This window comes from Lithobates pipiens, unplaced genomic scaffold, assembly GCF_037356315.1.
Source record: "Lithobates pipiens isolate NorthernLeopardFrog02 unplaced genomic scaffold, aLitPip1_a1.2 Scaffold_3, whole genome shotgun sequence".
Taxonomy (NCBI): Eukaryota; Metazoa; Chordata; class Amphibia; order Anura; family Ranidae; genus Lithobates; species Lithobates pipiens.
Genome location: NW_027507790.1, coordinates 52,369,991 through 52,391,163, shown reverse-complemented (window position 1 = coordinate 52,391,163; position 21,173 = coordinate 52,369,991). Strand labels below are relative to the sequence as shown.

General features: G+C 46.6%; 1 protein-coding gene across 2 annotated transcripts in view; it reads right to left on the bottom strand.

Moving 5' to 3' along the window:
- Positions 1-21,173, bottom strand: part of LOC143940391 (catechol O-methyltransferase-like) — a 181,251-nt gene that overhangs the window by 18,085 nt on the left and 141,993 nt on the right. For both annotated transcript variants that reach the window (XM_077461683.1, XM_077461684.1), the window contains 3 exons: positions 18,157-18,436; positions 10,424-10,617; positions 1,352-1,483 (listed from right to left, as the gene is read on the bottom strand). In XM_077461683.1, the coding sequence (XP_077317809.1) occupies positions 1,352-1,483; positions 10,424-10,617; positions 18,157-18,436 (606 nt within the window). The remainder of the gene's footprint in view (positions 1-1,351; positions 1,484-10,423; positions 10,618-18,156; positions 18,437-21,173) is intronic.

The following is a 21,173-nucleotide window of genomic DNA, read 5'->3' as shown; positions in this document are numbered from 1 at the left end:
TTTGTTCTTGGGTTTGAATACACTTTAACTTGAAATGTCCCCTCTGCTGAGAATGAAAGGGTTTTGCTAGTAAATGCTAAATTACAAAAAAATAAATAAAATAGCAGAGCACATCCTGGTATGTGAGTATGCCTAGCCACGCTTGCACATACAGTCTTATAGCTTTATATCTGCAGCATGAGATCTAAGGCAGCAATGCAGATATACAGCTATAAGGTCATATGCACAGGAGTTTATAGAAAATCTGGTGATGTCATTATTGTGCTTCTTATGCAATGTACACACGGTTGGAAATTCCGACGGAAAAGGTCCGATCGGATTATAATGTCGGAAAATCCGATCACGTGTGGGCTCTATTGGACTTTTTTCGCCGGAAATTCTGACGGAAATAATTTGAGAGCAGGATCTAAATTTTTCCAACAAAAAAAATCTGATCTGACTTTTTCCGATCATTTGTAGAGAATTTCGATGGACAAAGTGCCACGCATGCTCAGATCAATTTACGAAATCAAAGCCATTAGCAACTAGCCTCTATGTAGTCCCGTCGCACACAATGAACGTCACCACGTTCCGAACGATCAGATTTTCCAACAACTTTGTCCAACCATGTGTATGCAACACCAGTTTCGGACAAAATCCGTCTGAAAAAATCCAATGGATTTTGTGGTCCGACTGTGTGTACAGGGCATTACTGTTCTCCTTGCTGGAGGAGAGGAAGCAACGTGAAGCCTATACCAAGGTGGCTACCTCCACACAGAGATACAGTGTATAACAAGGTATGGTAAGTCAGTAATGAGTTACCATGAGTCACCATGTTCCGAACAATCGGATTTTCCAACAACTTTGTCCGACCATTGGTATGCAACACCAGTTTTGGACAAAATTTGTTGGAAAAAAAAACAACGGATTTTGTGGTACCACAGTGTGTACAGGGCATTACTGTTCTCCTTGCTGGAGGAGAGGAAGCAACGTGAGGCCCATACCAAGGTGGCTACCTCCACACAGAGATACAGTGTAGAACAAGGTATGGTAAGTCAGTAATGAGAGAAATCAGCTGCAGGGAGACCACAGGAAATACTGGGGACTAGGTTTAAACTGGAACTCCAGCTTGCTCCCAAGCCTACATTTAACTTGAAAGATGAGTTTTGCTAGAGCTTAGAGGACTTTCTGTGGGGAGACAACACTGGAGATGAGGCAAGTATGAATCACGATTGTGAAAAATATGGCATTGTTGGTAACATGGGAAATGGCATGAATAGAAATCATATGCATTTTGTCTGATCATGCATTCTTCCTATAGCAATTCCAATCAGAATATATGGATGTACTTAGTACATGGGCTACCACTGACCTCCAGAAGTTGGGTATCTGGTAAATATTTTTCCTTCCAGTGATCCACAAATACAAAATCCAGAGTGTCCACTTCATATTTCTTCTTTAGCTGAGGAATAATATCATGTGTGTTGCCTTCCAATATCTGAACCTGAAAATCAATTGAAAACTTTCTTAACACAGCATAGATACTACTAAACGCTACATAGTATATATTATATAAGTAAAAGTGAGTGCAAAAGATATCTGCTCTAGGATTCCATGATCTTCCTACATATATGTCAGTTTCCCATTATTTATGATAAGTATGTATAAAGCCCTGACAATTTATGCAGCCCTTTACATATCGTACATTCACATCATTCCCTGCCCTCAAGGAACTTTATAATCTAAGGTTCCTAACTCACATGCATACATACATGCAGGGCCACCATCAGGGGGGTACAGCCTATACACTTGTAAGGGGCCCCAGCATCTGGACGGGCCTGGCTGTCTGGCAGGGATGTGAGAAGAAGGCAAGGGCGGGTGCAGAGGAGCTCAGTGGATGCTGCTGTATGTGTGTGATACAGCAGGCCGCTGTTCTGTCATGAGCTGACATTGGGCTCTTTGCTGCCACCTCTGGCCATTTCCTGCATGTGCACCCGTCTGCATGTGGAAACAAGAGCTGAGACTAGGACCACCTTACAAGCAGTGGCGGAACTATCGCCATAGCAACACATGCGGGCGCTATGGGGCCCGCAGTCAAGTGGGGCCCGGTGAGGACAAGCGGCGCGGCTCCGTGGGTGATAGCGGACAGCCTGCGGCTCCGCGGGCGGTCCAAGGGGCGGCTCCGTGGGTGATAGCGGGCGGCCCGCAGCTCCGCGGGTGGTCCGCGGGCGGCTCCGCGGGTGTGAGCGGGTGGTCCGCGGGTGTGAGCGGGTGGTCCGTGGGCGAGAGCGGGCGGCTCCGCGGGTGAGAGAGTGGGTGTGAGCGGGCTGGCCAATCAGGGAGCTGACGGGCGGGGGACCATAGAGATGACATCATCTCTCACTGCCCGGCGCCCGCCCTGCACCCCTGCAGTGCAGTTTCCCCCTCACTGTGCAGGCAGCCAGGAAGCAGAGAGATGACATTATCTCTCTGTTGCCTGACTATCTGCTGCCCGACTCTGTGACACAGCAGGAAAGTGACAGAGCAAGTGACAATCCATAATGTGTGGCAGGCGACGTGGCAAGTGACAACGGGACATGGCAAGTGACAATCTGTAATGTGTGGCAGGTAACGTGGCAAGTGAAAATCTGTGACGTGGCAAGTGACAATCCGTAATGTGTGGCAGGTGACGTGGCAAGTGAAAATCCATGACGTGGCAAGTGACAATCTGTAATGTGTGGCAGGTAACGTGGCAAGTGAAAATCCGTGACGTGGCAAGTGACAATCCGTAATGTGTGGCAGGTGACGTGGCAAGTGACAATCCATAATGTGTGGCAGGTGACGTGGCAAGTGACAACCTGGGACATGGCAAGTGACAACCTGGATGTGGCAAGTGACAATCTGAAATATGTGGCAGGTGACGTGGCAAGTGAAAATCCGTGACATGGCAAGTAACAATCCGTAATGTGTGGCAGGTGACGTGGCAAGTGACAATCCATAATGTGTGGCAGGTGACGTGGCAAGTGACAATCCGTAATGTGTGGCAGGTGACGTGGCAAGTGACAATCCGTAATGTGTGGCAGGTGACGTGGCAAGTGACAATCCGTAATGTGTGGCAGGTGACGTGGCAAGTGACAACCCGGGATGTGGCAAGTGACAATCCATAATGTGTGGCAAGTGACAATCCATAATGTGTGGCAAGTGACAATCTAGGACGTGGCAAGTGACAATCCATAATGTGTGGGGAGTGGCAATCTAGGACGTGGCAAGTGACAATCTGTAATGTGTGGCAAGTGGCAATCTAGGATGTGGCAAGGGACTATCCGTAATGTGTGACGAGTGACAATCCGGGACGTGGCAAGTGGATAATCCGCAACATGTGGCAGGTGACATTCTGCAACGTGTGACAAGTGACAATCTGCACCTGGTGGCAGGCGACGGGGCAAGTGGACAATCCGCAACGTGTGGCAGGTGATGTGACAAGTGACAATCCTTAATGTGTGGCAAGTGACAAACCAGGACGTGGCAAGTGACAATCCTTAATGTGTGGCAAGTGACAAACCAGGACGTGGCAAGTGACAATCCATAACGTGTGGCAGGTGACGTGGCAAGTGAAAATCCGTGACGTGGCAAGTGACAATCCGTAATGTGTGGCAGGTGACGTGGCAAGTGACAATCCATAATGTGTGGCAGGTGATGTGGCAAGTGACAACCTGGGACATGGCAAGTGACAATCCGTAATGTGTGGCAGGTGATGTGGTAAGTGACAACCTGGATGTGGCAAGTGACAATTCGTAATATGCGGCAGGTGACGTGGCAAGTGAAAATCCGTGACATGGCAAGTAACAATCCGTAATGTGTGGCAGGTGACGTGGCAAGTGACAATCCGTAATGTGTGGCAGGTGACGTGGCAAGTGACAACCGGGGATGTGGCAAGTGACAATCCATAATGTGTGGCAAGTGACAATCTAGGACGTGGCAAGTGACAATCCATAATGTGTGGCGAGTGGCAATCTAGGACGTGGCAAGTGACAATCTGTAATGTGTGGCAACTGGCAATCTAGGACGTGGCAAGTGGACAATCCGCAACGTGTGGCAGGTGATGTGACAAGGGACAATCCTTAATGTGTGGCAAGTGACAATCCAGGACGTGGCAAGTGACAATCCATAATGCGTGGCAAGTGATGTGGCAAATGACAATCTGGGTTGTGGCAAGGGGACAATCCGCAACATGTGGCAGGTGACATTCTGCAACGTGTGACAAGTTAAAATCTGCATCTGGTGGCAGGCGATGATGGCAAGTGACACGCTCAGGGATCCCACTGATTTTGCATTATGGTGAGTTGAACTATTTTGTTTTATATAACAGAACAGAAATTGGTTAGAAGGCCTGGAGGTCTGCAATGTGTTCCCTTCAGGGGCTGCATACAGTATACTACATACTTTGTTGTTAAAAATTTATATAAGCCGTTGCCTGGGTACTGTGCCACATGGATGTAGTAGTCTGTTGTTCAATGGCATTAGTTAATTTTTTTGTGGGGGTGGGCCCATACAACATTTTGCTATGGGGCCCTGTGATTTCTAGTTACGCCCCTGCTTACAAGTAAGGGCTGTTGTGCAGGGGGGCTGTGTGTGTAACTGTCTACATTTCTGTGTGTGTACATTTCTGTGTGTGTACATGTCTCTGTGTGTGTGTACATGTTTCTGTGTGTACACGTCTCTGTGTGTACATGCGTGTGTGTGTGTATACATCTCTGTGTGTGTACATGTCTGTGTGTGCACATGCCTATGTGTATACATGCCTGTGTGTGTACTTCTCTCTGTATGTGTACAAGCATTTCATATATACACATGTGAGTGATGCTGAGAGCGTACAGGTGTGAGGGGGGCTGAGAGCATACAGGTGTGAGGGGGGCTGAGAGCATACAGGTGTGAGGGGGGGCTGAGAGCGTACATGTGTGGGGGGTTGGGAGCATACAGGAGTGAGGGGGGCTGGGAGCGTACAGGTGTGAGGGGGACCACCAACGTTCCCCAGGGTCCTGCCCACTGGCCGTCCCACCAAGTCCTTCAGTGACTCACCTGTACGCTATACGCCCCCTCACACCTGTACGCTCTACGCCCCCTCACACCTGTACACTCCCAGCCCCCCTCACACCTGTACGCTCTCCACCCCCTCACACCTATACGCTCCCAGCCCCCTCACACCTATACGCTCCCAGCCCCCTCACACCTATACGCTCCCAGCCCCCCTCACACCTGTACGCTCTACGCCCCCTCACACCTGTACGCTCCCAGCCCCCCTCACACCTGTACACTCTCCACCCCCTCACACCTATATGCTCTCAGCCCCCTCACACCTGTACGCTCCCAGCCCCCCTCACACCTGTACGCTCTCCGCCCCCTCACACCTGTACGCTCTCCGCCCCCTCACACCTGTACGCTCTCAGCCCCCCTCACACCTGTACGCTCTCAGCCCCCCTCACACCTGTACGCTCCCAGCCCCCCTCACACCTGTACGCTCCCAGCCCCCCTCACACCTGTACGCTCCCAGCCCCCCTCACACCTGTACGCTCCCAGCCCCCCTCACACCTGTACGCTCTCCGCCCCCTCACACCTGTACGCTCTCCGCCCCCTCACACCTGTACGCTCTCCGCCCCCTCACACCTGTACGCTCTCCGCCCCCTCACACCTGTATGCTCTCCGCCCCCCTTCACACTTGTACACCCTCAGCCGTCACACCTGTACGCTCTCAGCCCCCCTCACACCTGTATGCTCCCAGCCCCCTCAAACCTGTATGCTCTCAACCCCCTTCACACCTGTACGCTCTCAGCCCCCTCACACCTGTACGCTCTCAGCCCCCTCACACCTGTACGCTCTCAGCCCCCTCACACCTGTACGCTCCCAGCCCCCATCACACCTGTACGCTCCCAGCCCCCATCACACCTCTATGCTCCCAGCCCCCCTCACACCTCTATGCTCCCAGCCCCCCTCACACCTGTACGCTCCCAGCCCCCCTCACACCTGTACACTCTCCACCCCCTTACACCTGTACACTCTCCACCCCCTCACACCTATATGCTTTCAGCCCCCTCACACCTGTACGCTCCCAGCCCCCATCACACCTGTACGCTCCCAGCCCCCCTCACACCTGTACACTCTCCACCCCCTTACACCTGTACACTCTCCACCCCCTCACACCTATATGCTTTCAGCCCCCTCACACCTGTACGCTCCCAGCCCCCCTCACACCTGTACGCTCTCCGCCCCCTCACACCTGTACTCTCTCCGCCCCCTCACACCTGTACGCTCTCAGCCCCCCTCACACCTGTACGCTCTCAGCCCCCCTCACACCTGTACGCTCCCAGGCCCCCTCACACCTGTACGCTCCCAGCCCCCCTCACACCTGTACGCTCCCAGCCCCCCTCACACCTGTACGCTCCCAGCCCCCCTCACACCTGTATGCTCTCTGCCCCCTCACACCTGTACGCTCTCCGCCCCCTCACACCTGTACGCTCTCCGCCCCCTCACACCTGTATGCTCTCCGCCCCCTCACACCTGTATGCTCTCCGCCCCCCTTCACACTTGTACACCCTCAGCCGTCACACCTGTACGCTCTCAGCCCCCCTCACACCTGTATGCTCCCAGCCCCCTCAAACCTGTATGCTCTCAACCCCCTTCACACCTGTACGCTCTCAGCCCCCTCACACCTGTACGCTCTCAGCCCCCTCACACCTGTACGCTCTCAGCCCCCTCACACCTGTACGCTCTCAGCCCCCTCACACCTGTACGCTCCCAGCCCCCATCACACCTGTACGCTCCCAGCCCCCATCACACCTGTACGCTCCCAGCCCCCATCACACCTGTACACTCTCCACCCCCTTACACCTGTACACTCTCCACCCCCTCACACCTATATGCTTTCAGCCCCCTCACACCTGTACGCTCCCAGCCCCCCTCACACCTGTACGCTCTCCGCCCCCTCACACCTGTACGCTCTCCGCCCCCTCACACCTGTACTCTCTCCGCCCCCTCACACCTGTACGCTCTCAGCCCCCCTCACACCTGTACGCTCTCAGCCCCCCTCACACCTGTACGCTCTCAGCCCCCCTCACACCTGTACGCTCCCAGCCCCCATCACACCTGTACGCTCCCAGCCCCCATCACACCTGTACGCTCCCAGCCCCCATCACACCTGTACGCTCCCAGCCCCCATCACACCTGTACGCTCCCAGCCCCCATCACACCTGTACGCTCCCAGCCCCCATCACACCTGTACGCTCCCAGCCCCCATCACACCTGTACGCTCCCAGCCCCCATCACACCTGTATGCTCTCAGCCCCCCTCACACCTGTACACTCCCAGCCCCCATCACACCTGCATGCTCCCAGCCCCCCTCACACCTGTATGCTCCCAGCCCCCCTCACACCTGTACGCTCTGAGCCCCCTCACAACTGTACGCTCTCGGCCCCCCTCACACCTGTACGCTCTCGGCCCCCTCACACCTGTACGCTCTCGGCCCCCTTCACACCTGTACGCTCTCGCCCCCCTTCACACCTGTATGCTCTCAGCCCCCCTCACACCTGTACGCTCTCAGCCCCCCTCACACCTGTATGCTCTCAGCCCCCCTCACACCTGTATGCTCTCAGCCCCCCTCACACCTGTACGCCCTCAGCCCCCCTCACACCTGTACGCTCTCAGCCTCCCTCACACCTATACGCTCTCAGCCCCCCTCACACCTGTACGCTCTCAGCCCCCCTCACACCTATATGCTCTCGGCCCCCTTCACACTTGTACGCCCTCAGCCCCCCTCACACCTGCAAGATCTAAATCTAGAGGTTTTTCTTTTTCACTTACAGCTTTCAGAATTTGTAAAAGACCCCCCAAACCATACATTTTCTGAAAGCACATGGCCAGTAGAAAAAAAGGAAGGTGCTACTGAATTTTAAGGCAGCACGATATTTGTGCAAATGTTTATCAAATCAATATTTTCTCTAAAAATACACTAAAATCATTAATAGTGCACATAAACACAACATAACTTACATAATTCCTGCTAAATTGCTACTAAAGCCTCGTTCACATATGGCATACTAAAGTGTATGCCCATGGAGAGCCATGTTTACCCACACAGGCATGCACATGTATTCCATGCATCCCCGTACAGGCAGTCCCATTTATGTCAATTGGGATGCCACAGCTGCACAGGCAGAGCTGCTGTTCCCAATCTGACGTCCGTTTGGGAGTGGGTACCTGACCCCGAACCCAGACAGTGTGAGCTCAAGGACATGCATGCGGACCTACATAGATATAAAATTGGGAGCAACTGCTCTGTTCATGCAGGTGCTACATCCCAAATGAAATCAATGGGGCTGCCTACACAGAGATGTATGGAACACCTGTGCATCCCTGTAAAGGTACACTGTGTATGCCCTGTATGAACAAGGCCTTAGGCCCCTTTCACACAAGCACACCAATCGGGTCTGCCTGCCTTTTTTTTAGGCGGGCTCAATCGGACCACCCATTGGAGAGGCTGATGTAAATGGACATGTGTTCGTTTACACCTGCCTGCATCCGATCAAGTCCAGTCTGCTAAAAAACAGAGGGATGGGGATCCCATTCCCTATCCATCTAGCAGATTGGATCTGATGGTATCCGATGGAACTGGACAGGAGGTTCATTTCCATCAGACTGCCCCATAGAGAATAGTGAGTTGTGTCCGTGTCCGCTTTGCATCAGCGGAGTGGACCTGTCATCCGCCTGCTCGGCAGGGATCAGCAGACAGATCCCCCACTGAGCAGGCAAATCGCCTTGACAGAGTTTTCTCCATGTGAAAGGCGTCTTACCAGGAGTGGCCGGTCCTACAGGGTTTTTTTTTCAAGCCACAGGATTAGGCCGGAGGCTCTAATTGGTTTGAAAAAGGTTGGGCTCAGGAGCGCAGAGCATTGCACCCCAAACCCACCCACTTGTGACAATAGCAAATTATTATTGTCTTCTGGCTTCTCCCAAGGAAGCCGAGGAGGGGTGAGTATGCAGGGGGGGGGGTGGGGTTACGGTGCGGGTGGACCCAGGGAAGGTTGCTGCCCAAAAAAGGTACTGGGTGTTACTATGTTTTTTTTCTTGTTTTTCTTTGGTGAGATATCAGGGGTCTAAATAGACCCCCATATCTCTTTTTAAGGCAGAGAAAGTCTCTGCAGCACTTTACTCGAATGAATAAGGAATCTGTACAGAGATTCCTCATTCATTCATAAAATTACAGTCTGATACATTGTAACAATCACGGTTACTATATATTAGCTGTCAGTGGGAGGTCTAGGAGCGATCTGTAGTTATCCCTGCCTGTGCCCTCTCTACTACGGGGGGGGGGGCGCTTGGTAAACACATGTTTATCAAGCCCCAACTTCATTCCCACCCACACCGCTCCTCCCTCCCACACCCCGCCGCTCCCCAGCCTGACAGATCATGGAGATCAGCGCAGGAAGAAGCTGCAGGTGGAAGGAGGGATGCTGCTCGGAGCGGCCATGGATTGGGGGTGCAGGGGCAGTTGGGGGGGGCGATCTGACTGGTGGGTGGACACATCTGGAACCCCCCCCCCCCAAGCCCCATGCAGCACCTGAAGCTGGCGGGAGTGGCAGAGAAGGGATGCCAGGTAATTATGGTGGCTGTGGGAATCCGGTTGGGGGGGGGGTCGGATCAGGTGTGGGTCAGTGCTGGGGGGGGTAAGAGGGTGAAGGGGATAGGAAGAGGTGAGTGGGGGGGCAGTTTAAGATGAAAGGGAGCGGCGGTTAAGGATTAATAACTCTGATCAGCGAGTTGTAATTCGCTTATCAGAGTTATAGAATTGTTCAGCAGAGTCTGCTGAACAATTCTGATATTAGCTTATGGTCATTGAAGTGACCATAAGCTTATAGGAAAGGGAGGAATTAGGTCACCTGGTTACATGGCCACTGCAGGCACTTCTGAAGGTCTGTACGGCGTACGGACTTGGCAGTGAAAGGGTTAAAGTACAGTCCCCTAAACACTTATCAATAATGCTTGCTGACTTTACCTTTATACCTTAAATGAGTCATGTTGGGGTTGATCTGGACTAAACATCTGGTAGGCCTGGATTCAGTAGATGGCTTCTTATTTGCCTCCAAGAGTGAGATCTCTCTGCTAACGGGGATTGTGGGAACCCTTCATAATGGTACAGCCAGTGTGTAAATTCAAGAACCCTATTGCAGAAATCTCACCAACAGAGTCTCTTTGAGACATAAGAAACTCTCCTATCAAATACTGAAATAGTGTTTTAAAGTGGGAAACTTCTCAGAAGTGACTCATGCTGATAACAGAGGAATGGCACTTAGAGCTTTGGAGAGAGACAACTAAGCACTACAGATATATTTGTTCAGATTTCATAACTGGGATTAACAAATACTTTAACAGTTAACAAGCTACTATATCTAGAAGGTTGTGGTAAAAAAAATACCTTGTCTTTAAGTCCAGCAAATTCAATTATCTGTTTGGCTACTGCAGCATATGCAGGGTTAAACTCTACAGTAAAAAAACAAGCTCCAGGCTTTAAGAGTCGTGCTATTCGGATTGTTGAGTATCCACAGTAGGTTCCCAGTTCAAGTAATGTGTTTGGGTTGGTCTCTTTCACTACATTGTCCAAGATCAGGCCTGTAACACATACACAAAACATGATATATAATATGGTTAAAAGTAAACTGGTATAAAATATTTAAAGTATAAAATATAAAACTCTGGCTTAAAAAATAATTATATTAAAGCAAAAAAACTATATAAATTATTAGTGCGCTAATAACAATACCCAATACAATATTCTCATGCCATAAAAATCAATAATTGTGTAAATAAATTAATATAAAATAGCCGTGTATATAAATAAACTAAAAATTGAATTAAAAATGTATTAATTCTCCATAATTAATACACCTTATACATAAATAAATAAGAAATAAATATAAATATACATTTTTATTTCTTAATTAATGCATTCTGTGCGTATAAAAATCTCCTCCTGATGGGATGGATGGATCAAGGATCTGATCACATACGGCTCTTATATCTAACCTGCAATCAGAACACTCCCATGCGCTGATGTCCACAAGACTTAGGCTATAATCCTCAAAGTGACTTATCACACTCAGGTGTCCGTTTAGTATATTTTGATATTTTACATCTCTGGAGTTCTCTGCTCTTCTCAGAGATATTTGTTCTCACCCATGTGGCAGTTTAGTATATCATGTAGATCACTTCTCCCACTGAGAATAGAAGTGATCTACAAACGCTCTGAGAACCCTGAACGGCTTCTGTTTCTCACAATAGCTCAGGAGATTTCAGTATCAGAATCCCAAAGTGAAATACGAAGCACTCCACATACACTGCACATATTAAGTTAATAATAAAGATATAATCCCCCTACCCAATAAACAGACACCCCATAACTGTAAAACATTCTAATTAATACATAACATATGTGCATACTTATGCGAATGGTGTATTCTGAAATGATAGTACCCTATTTGTCATGCAGATATGCACCATTCATATAAAAACAATAAATATATATATTAAATAGTTCAAAGTAATTTTAAAAAAGCATAACAATAAAAATATGAATTAATTAATATTATATAATTCATTTATATTAATATTAATTAATATTAAAAATATTAAATTAACAATTAAAATAATAATAAATAAATACATAATAATAATAAATATAAAAAATAAATAATACCGGCGTATTAACATATACACTTATGCAAACGCAGTGTGTACTGGACTCATCTGATGCTCTGAATTTTACAGCCACCTTGCGTTATCAGCGATGCATCATCTGCGCAGCTGTCAAAATTACAGCATCAGTTGTACTTCTGTAGCCCCAACACTGCCTTTATATATATGCCTATATATATGTGTATATCTGTGTGAGTGTATGTGTGTGTGTGTGTTTGTATGTATATATATATATTATATATATATATATATATATATATATATATATATATATATATATATATATTAGGGGTGCAACAGATCGTCACTGATCCGTGATTCGAATGGGTCACCCTGTTCGGATCGGCACACGCAGCGATCCGCGGTCTCGGCCTTAGGAAAGGTCGTGGCTTCGGCCTAGCTCTGGAGCGGCAGCTATCTTGGTGCACCCATCAGCCGTTTACGATTCGATCACTCTGTCAAATGATGGAGCGATCACTTGTAAACAAACGTGGGTTCCTCTCTCCCTTCTGTAAAGTGGAGGGGAGAGATCGGATAGAAGCAGCACTGTGGGTAGGGTTGCCACCTGTCATGGATTCACCCGGACAGTTCGGGTTTGGAATCATGCGTTCGGGTTTCAGACTGCCTGAAACCCGGACACATTATTTAAACTGGACAATGGCCTCCCAGCCGGGTTGCTGCATGCAGTTGTCTAAGCTGAGAGTGCCTGTTACACTCTTTAACACTGCCCAAAGCCAGCACTAACAATCCCCCCCAAACATACACAGGAGTGTCTGCCCACACTCCAATCCCTGGTGCTGAGCCCCAGAATAGGAAAGTAAGTCGGGGCCAGAAATTTGAAGTCCAGCAGCCTCAGATACATCTGGATGAGAGGTGGTGAGTGAGCTCACCATCCATCCCTGTCTGTGACTGAAGTCTCCCCCCTTCTCTCTCCTGCCTCTGAGTAAGTACACTAAGGCAAATCAGGGTTCTCAGAGCACCCCTTACATCAGATTTCTCCTTTACACCAGAGGCCACAGTGTTTCCCCTTTACATCAGAGTCTTCTCCGTACATCAGAGTTCTCAGGGTCCCTCCTTAAATCAGGGTTCCTAGAGCATCCCTTATGTTAGAGTTCTCCCTTACATCAGAGTCTGCAGAGTCCCCTATTACAGTGAAAGGGAACTCTGCGAGTTCAGATGTAAAAGGGGAACTATGTGGACTCTGATGTAAAGGGGGGGCTCTTGTTCTTAACTTCATATGATTAGAAATGTTATTTAATAGCAAAATATATATATATAGTTTATACTATAAAAAAAATTGCTGTGCGCCGCAAAAGTGTTCGGGTTTGACTTGAAGAAAAGGTGGCAACCCTAACTGTGGGCTGGATCTGTAGTGTCCACAGCGCTGCTCTGTAACAATTGCAGTCACAGTCATCCCTCCATACTCTGCCAATACTCTGCAATTCCCTGCCAATACCGTGCCAATAGTCTGCCATACCCTGTCAATACTCTGCCATACCCTGCCAATAGTGCTATACCGTGCCAATACCCTGCCAATACTCTACAATGCCCTGCCATGCCCTGCCAATAACGTGCCAATACTATGCCAATACCGTGCCAATACTCTGCCAATACTGTGCCAATACTCTGCCAATACCGTGACAATACTCTGCCAATACCGTGCCAATACTACGCCAATACCGTGCCAATACTCTGCCATACCCTGCCAATACTGCCATACCCTGCCAATACCCTGCCAATAACGTGCCAATACTCTGCCAATACTCTGCCATACCATGCCAATAGTCTGCCATACCCTGTCAATACTCTGCCATACCCTGCCAATACTGCCATACCCTGCCAATACCCTGCCAATAACGTGCCAATACTCTGCCAATACTCTGCCATACCGTGCCAATACTCTGCCATACCCTGTCAATACTCTGCCATACCCTGCCAATACTGCCATACCGTGCCAATACCCTGCCAATACTCTGCAATACCCTGCCAATAACATGCCAATACTCTGCCAATACCGTGTCAATACTCTGCCAATACCGTGTCAATACTCTGCCAATACCGTGTCAATACTCTACCAATACCGTGCCAATACCGTGCCAATACTCTGCCAATACCGTGCCAATACTCCGCCAATACCGTGCCAATACTCTGCCAATCCTCTGCCATACCCTGCCAATACTGCCATACCGTGCCAATACCCTGCCATACTCTGCCAATACTCTGCAATACTCTGCCATACCCAGCCAATACTTGCCAATACCCAGCCATACTCGGTAATACCCAGCCATACTCAGCGATACCCAGTCATGCTCAGCCAATTATTATTTGCTGATCCGAAAAATGATCCAATCCGTGACTCTGATCCCAGGAACGATCCGTTTCGTGAGTTTTTTGAAAATATATATACACACACAAATATAAATATATATACACACAGATATATATATATATATATATATATATATATATATATATATATATATATATATACACATATAAATATATGTATATATGTTTGTGTGTGTGTGTGTATATATATATATATATATATATACATATATATATATATATATATATATATATATATATATATATATATATAGAGAGAGAGAGATATATATACATATATATATATATATATACATATATATATATATATACATATATATACATATATATATAATCTCTGTGTGTAATTGTATAGTTATTGTATTTGTAACCTGCTGTTGGTGTATTTTTCACTGCAGTTAAGAAAGTTTTTACTTTCATTTCTGGCCACGGGAGAAGGAAAAAGCTATTCTCTGGCAGAGATCTCCTGATATCTCCACCTCTGGGCTGGAGAAGCCAGAAAGGAGAACTTGAAAGAGAAGCACAGAGAAAAAGTGGCATCTCTGTATACTAAACATGCCGTTTCTGTTGCAGTCAATGCAGCCGTTCTGTGTTCTGAGATGAGAAGAGAAAAAATAGTTCTCCAGCACTGATCTCGGTATATTAAACCTGCAATGCTCTGAGATAAGCAGAGATCATCCTGATCTCAGCTTATCAAATTTTACTAAACGGACACCTCAGTCGTTTATGTTTTGTCCACAGACACCATACCAAACAAGCTTTCACTACTGTCCCACTGTTCCGCATATACTGCTTATCTCTTGCTCCTTGATTTTTAACTTTCATTTGCCATAGGAGAGAAAAGAGACAGGGGATAGTGTACTACTGCGATATTTAAATAAACTTTATATATGCACGTCGATCCACTCACAAAACCTTTCCAGTTAAAGCATGGGATAAAGGCAGAACATCAGATTGTACTCATCCTCAAAGCCTCTCCCCGTGCCTCTGAACACTGTGGGCTTGACATCACTGGCTGCTCCTCCAGACGCGTTGCGTCACAGGTCACTTGGCATGCTCAAGGGAAATGAGCCCGGTGAAGCTTGTGGGGGGTTTTAAAGCCACTTTTTGTTATGTGGTTGCCATAGTGACTACAAAGGGATCATTGTATCATCATGCTGCCTTCCTCACAGCATTTTGCATTTGTACTAGTGAGGGATCACTGATATTTGGTGCAGCTTTTATTATTATTATAATTTTTTTAGTATTTTTCACCACACCAGCGCTTGAGTACTAGGCACTTTAGTATCATCTATTAAAGTAAGCATTCTTAACTCAAAGGAGTACCTTTCATTACTCTCAGCCTCACCAAATTCCTTTTTTGCTGCAGCGATCCAACCTCCTGTTAGATGGTGGCTATGTTTGTTCTCCAAAGTCCCATTGTATGCACGAACATAGCCACCCTCTCTTGCTTGATCCTGATATAGACTATGGGGTTTGAAGTGTGCAGTGTACATGGTACATGGAGAGCAATGTACATGGTGGCAAGCAATATGCAGGGCTTGTTCCAAATAAACAGAAGTGAGGGGGAAAACAGAAATTCGGAAGCTCATGGAGGACATTACAAGACGGCATAAAAACACAGTAAGAAACAATTTCAGGGAAAACGGAATACAGAGCATTAAGTAGTGGATGTGTATGACTACAGAGCATTAAGTAGTGGATGTGTATGGGTTATTTTTGGAGAATAATACAGTTTACTGCCTTTTAAAGAGGAAGTAAACCCTGTTTCCCTGCAAAGGTAAAGCATAATGGGCTACTATGCATCGCATAGTAGCCCATTATATGTCACTTACCTGACACAGGAGCCAGCGATGTCCCCGCTGTCCCCTCTTCCACAGAGCGTCTATCTTCTTTCCGGGTATTGTGGCTCCGGTGCTGTGATTGGCCTGAGCCGCAATGACATCACTCCCGCGCATGCGCACGGGAGCGGCCACTAACGGCATATCGTCGTTAACAGCGGCATGCTCAGTGCGCCTGCGCGCCGCTGTCTACGGCGCATGCTCCTTAGACAGCGGTGCCTGTCTTTTTGCAAATATTTTTTTCTACACGGTTTAGGAGATATTTCTTGGACCTACAGGTAAGCCTTAATCTAGGCTTGCCTGTAAGTCAAAGTGGTCTGTAAGGGTTTACAACCACTTTAAAGACAACCTAAAAAGGGATGAAATGTACAATTCTGTTTTGGCAATATATAACTCCAGGTGCCTGCATGTCAGAAACTCCAATGCCCCATTCCCAGAGAGCACACTTTGGTATACAAATATCATAATCCATTCTATTGGCCAGTGGGTCCATTACTGTGTTGGGCCAGCAGTAAGACAATTTGTTTTATAAACTTGTGTAAATAAAAGTATAATTTAACCTGTTAAATACATTGGTTCTGCCCACTACGTCCTGGAGTCCTTCTCCACTAAAATGTCTGTGTGTAGGCATAGGAGTTGCTGTTTGACAGATGAGAATCAGATCTGTGTTTAGAGCTGTACCTAGCAGCTTTTTCAGCACTAATCATCAGAAACACATGTTCCCGTGCCAGTGGGTATTAAAATGTCAACAAAAACTGATGCATTGTACTAGCTGAATCTCTCGGGAGCAACAAATTACAATGTATCTGTTGTTTATTGCATTTCTACCATTAAGGAGAAGCCTTGTATTTTTTTCAATGAATACAAAGCTTCCTCTGATCCACTGAGTTGGACAGACGGCAGATGACATCATGATCTCCATCTCAGTCAATGAGAGGAAGTCTTGTATTTACTTGAAAAATAAATATATTGAAAGACTTCTCTTAAATGGCAGCAATGTGGTACAACCACCTCTCTCTATATCTGTCAATAAAGGGGAAGTCTCATGTAGCACAAGCTACTACACTCAATTACAGCCTAAACAGCAGCAAGTTTGTTCTGGCACGCAAAATTTTGTTTGGTCCAAACTGGTCAGAAAACCTAGAATTATATTTTGACGTTGGGGTTGAGTCATAGCCAGGGAAAGACTAACCACATTCTGTTCTGTGAAGAAGGTTCTTCGGGTTCCTGGTCATGATTTAGGACTGCAGTGCATGAACAGTACTAGTAAACTTTTTACTTGCATGTCAATAAGCATTCTTAGAAGGACCTTATTACACTTGCGCTTTTTTAAAAGAGTAATGCAGGCCATACATGATCGAATTTCGAACAAATTTTCTTTTCAAAATCAGAAAGTTCGTCTTTTGTGATCCGATGATGCCACCATTGATTTTTGAAATTCGGCCGACCAAGCCTTCAATTTCCCTTCATGTTGCTACAGAAAAGAATTTTCGTGACCGGGAATCTTCTTTTCTCTCCGTAAATTTTCTTTTCTTATTAAATTTCTCGCACAATTCTCCCATCATTGATTAGAATATCGTTCGTTTTTCAAAAAATTTCCACCATGTCCGATTCCTCAAATTTAATTTCCGCATGAAAATCGGCTGTTGCTGCAATGGTGCGAAATTCATACGAAAATTCTTAGATACGATTTTCGAAAGAAAATTCTTTCGAAATTCGAACCATCTATGGCCGGCATAAGCAGAATGTATAATCTCTGCTGTGTAACAGTAGCTCTGCATAAGAACATTCTCTATCCATATCTATATTATTTTTAGACAGAGTACGGAATGACTACTATCCACAAGGTTTATTTCTACTTTCTGTGCATGTTGGGAAATTGTTTTTAGACAGTTTTCACCAAAACAAGTGTTCCTGTTGGAAGATGTCCCCTCGCCTATAATTTCAGTGTAAATTTAGGATCTCACATCCCTCTCTAATCACATGAGAATGATCAGAAGGAAAATTAGAGAGGATGAATCTCCTCAACGTTGACAATAAAATCATGGGGCTTCCAACCTAACCCTACTCCCTCCAAACCAGAGTTCAGCCTAAAGATACATTCTTATATGCACAGTCCCTTGATTTGCTTCATGCACAATTAGATATAAAAGTTCCACATGCTTTTAAGAGTTCTTTGCAACAATTAAATATCATTTTATAGCATATGAAATGTACATTTTTTTAAGGTAAAGTTTTATAATATATGTTAAAATGGAAGAATTACCTTTCTGATCTCCCACATTCATGGCCCATTCCATCTGACTGCAGTACTTGTCAATATGATCCACCACGCTTTGGGGGTCTCCACGCACTGCATTCTCGAACACAAACTGCAAGACTCGCTTTTCCTTTGTCTGATTAATCAAGAGATCCTTGATTCTAATTGTAATTTCATAATAGACAATTTTGGCATATGCACGACGTTGATCATGCAGAACAATATACAAGGTAAAAATGAACAGAGCACCTGCTGCCAGAAGCAAAACTGTGCTCAGGTCCAGCATCTGCAAAAGAAGAAATAATATTATTATTTTTAATTGCAGTCAAACAGTTATTCAGCAATCAAAAACAGAATTGGAGCTTGCTCACACTAAGTGCTTTGTCATTATGCTGCACGGACATGAGAAAAAAAAGCAGTAAACCCCCAGTGTTTTCTTTTTTTTATTGAAAAGCCTATGGCGTGCAAAACACACCCAAAAACTTCCACCCGGTGCCCAAAAAAGTTCACACACATCAAGAGTGAACACAAAAACGTGCAACGGGTGTCTACTGTCCTCCACTAGGAAGGACCTTACCCTGATCCCCCGGGGTGTTAGGCTCCAGACGGGGATTGAGGTACCATACATGGCCCATCTGGCCGAAACCAGACGACTGCCTTTCTCCGTAAGGTCTGCGGAAACAGACCCACCCAGGTACTTGTGTAGGGGCTCCCCCAAAGGGAGACCCCCAGAGAGAGAGGGCGAACCAAGCCAGAAGGCATATGTCCACCCTCCCACAAGACTTTCAGGGTTGGCCCGAGGACCGACACCCTACTCGCCACACGTGCAGTGACAAACAAAAAAACGTGACACACAACACACATAAAAAAACATAAATAAAGTGGGGAAGGGATAGTGAAGAAGGAGAGTGAAAAGAGTGGCCATTGTGTAACACAATGACCAGGCCCTCTTGCCAGGAATCAAAAATCCTCTGGTCCTAGCCAAAAGGTCCAGCCCTAGAGGCAGGTGTGAAAAGGCATGTGTTATGGTGAGGTGGTCATGGTGCCAAACATCAAAGTGATAAATCACAGTAAAAAGTAAGGCACCCCTGAACTGCCACTTCAGGGGCACATCACCACAGGCTTTTCAAAAGCATCCCCGACCACAGCAGCCCTCTACCCAGCCAGAAAGGCATGGAGATCCAGGAGCTTAGTGAGAGCCCTTTGCCATCACTCCTACCTAATTACATTCGGGAAGTACCAGCCGTTCCCCCGGTGGGAGAAAGGGGAACTAGCGTTCCCTCCCAAAAAACTGACTGGAGCTAGAGCTGCCCCAATCCATGCCAGAAGGCCAGGGTCCCCTCCCCTGGCGCCGACCAGTGGTTCTCCATCCTCATCAGAAGGCTTCCCTTTCGGCTACGAACCGCTCCAGGTTACCTTCACGCCAGCAGGTTTTGCATAGCAACCACCACCCCTGCTCCACCTTGCCGTAGAGCAGGGACGGAAGCAAGCGCCACCTCCTGGCAACTGATAAGAACAGATACTAAACTTGATCTCAGCCAGGGTTTACTGCTACTTTAAGTTTATTTGTAGCCAAATAATTTTAAAAAGTTGTAAATGGTTAAAACCCTTGCCAGTTACTTTATTGCTGTCTGTGTCCCATTGGGGAGATTTCCCTTTACTTGTCCCAGAAACAACTGAGAACTGTGCGTTATACTTCTTTTTATTTGCACTAACATACACAGTTTTTCAGGACAAGCTTTCGGAATATGTCCCCTTTTAAAAGGTCCTAGCATTTAATTTACTTGTTCAAAAGACACTGAAATAAAGTAAAACATTCACAAGTAAATGGAAAGACCCTCTTAGATACTTGTCACAAGAAGAAGTGTCCCTAATTAAAGATTCCCCCACCAGCACCATGGCAGTGGTTACATTTTTGAATTTCCTTGTTTCTATTCTGGTGACAATGGAGAGGGTGAATCTCCCTAGCAGGGTCATAGACAGCAACACAAATCTGAGAGGGCTGCCTGTCCTTTCCTGCTCTGCAAAAAAATGAATGTTTGGCAATACTGATATTTGAAGCAAATGCTAAATTGAGAATGCCAGAATGTAAACCGAGTTACGTGTACATTCCAAAGAAGACTGTGAGAAGGTAGGCCGTTTTTTTTTTTTATTGCAGAAAAGCCTTCCTGCTTCTAGTTTTTGAAAGGTAGACTTTAGTTCTAACTTAAGGCCGGAAATAAAAAATGAACAATTCATTTCCAGGGAAATCGAGCACTGCTGACCTAGAAACCTGAGTTAATGACCTGACCACTAGAACAAGGCAGAATTAAACTTGTAGGGCCAAAAAAACTGCCCTCCCTTCCTTGTCTGAGAGACATAATAGCCAAGTAAAACTTCTACTGCAATAAAGAGAAACTCCTGCAAGTGGTGAGGGATAAAGACAGCCTAATGTTCCAGGGTAGCAACCTAATATTTTTTTTTTTGACCTCTCACTATCGTTAAACACGGAACAATGAAGTCTAAGTTCCAGGTTCTCATCCATCACTAGAGAAAGCAAAGATGGGGCTTTCCCTTTGCCTGCACTTAACTTATCAAATGAAACAATACAGTCAGACAGACCTCAGAAGACCTGCAAAGCTTGTTGGAAAATCTTGGCCTCCATATCTTAAAATCAGGTGTGAATGGCTCTCCAACTGGACTGTCCTCCTAATATTCACCCAAAATGTAAATGAGCTATCAATAAGTAGAGTCACTTCAAAAGAATACCACAGTCATATTAAGCTACCCTGTTTCCCCGAAACTAAGACAGTGTCTTATATTAATTTTTGCTCCCAAAGATGCGCTAGGTCCTATTTTCAGGGGATGGCTTTTTTTTTCATTCCCCCTTCTGATCATCCTGTGCCATTTTGACCCCCCCCCCCCTTAAATCCACCCTGTGTCATTTTAAGTGAGCCCCCCTCCCCCCACCCCTGTGCCAGTGGACAGCGGATTATTTAGTCTCTCCCACCTTCACCAGAAATTCCCCCCTCCTTTATCAGACA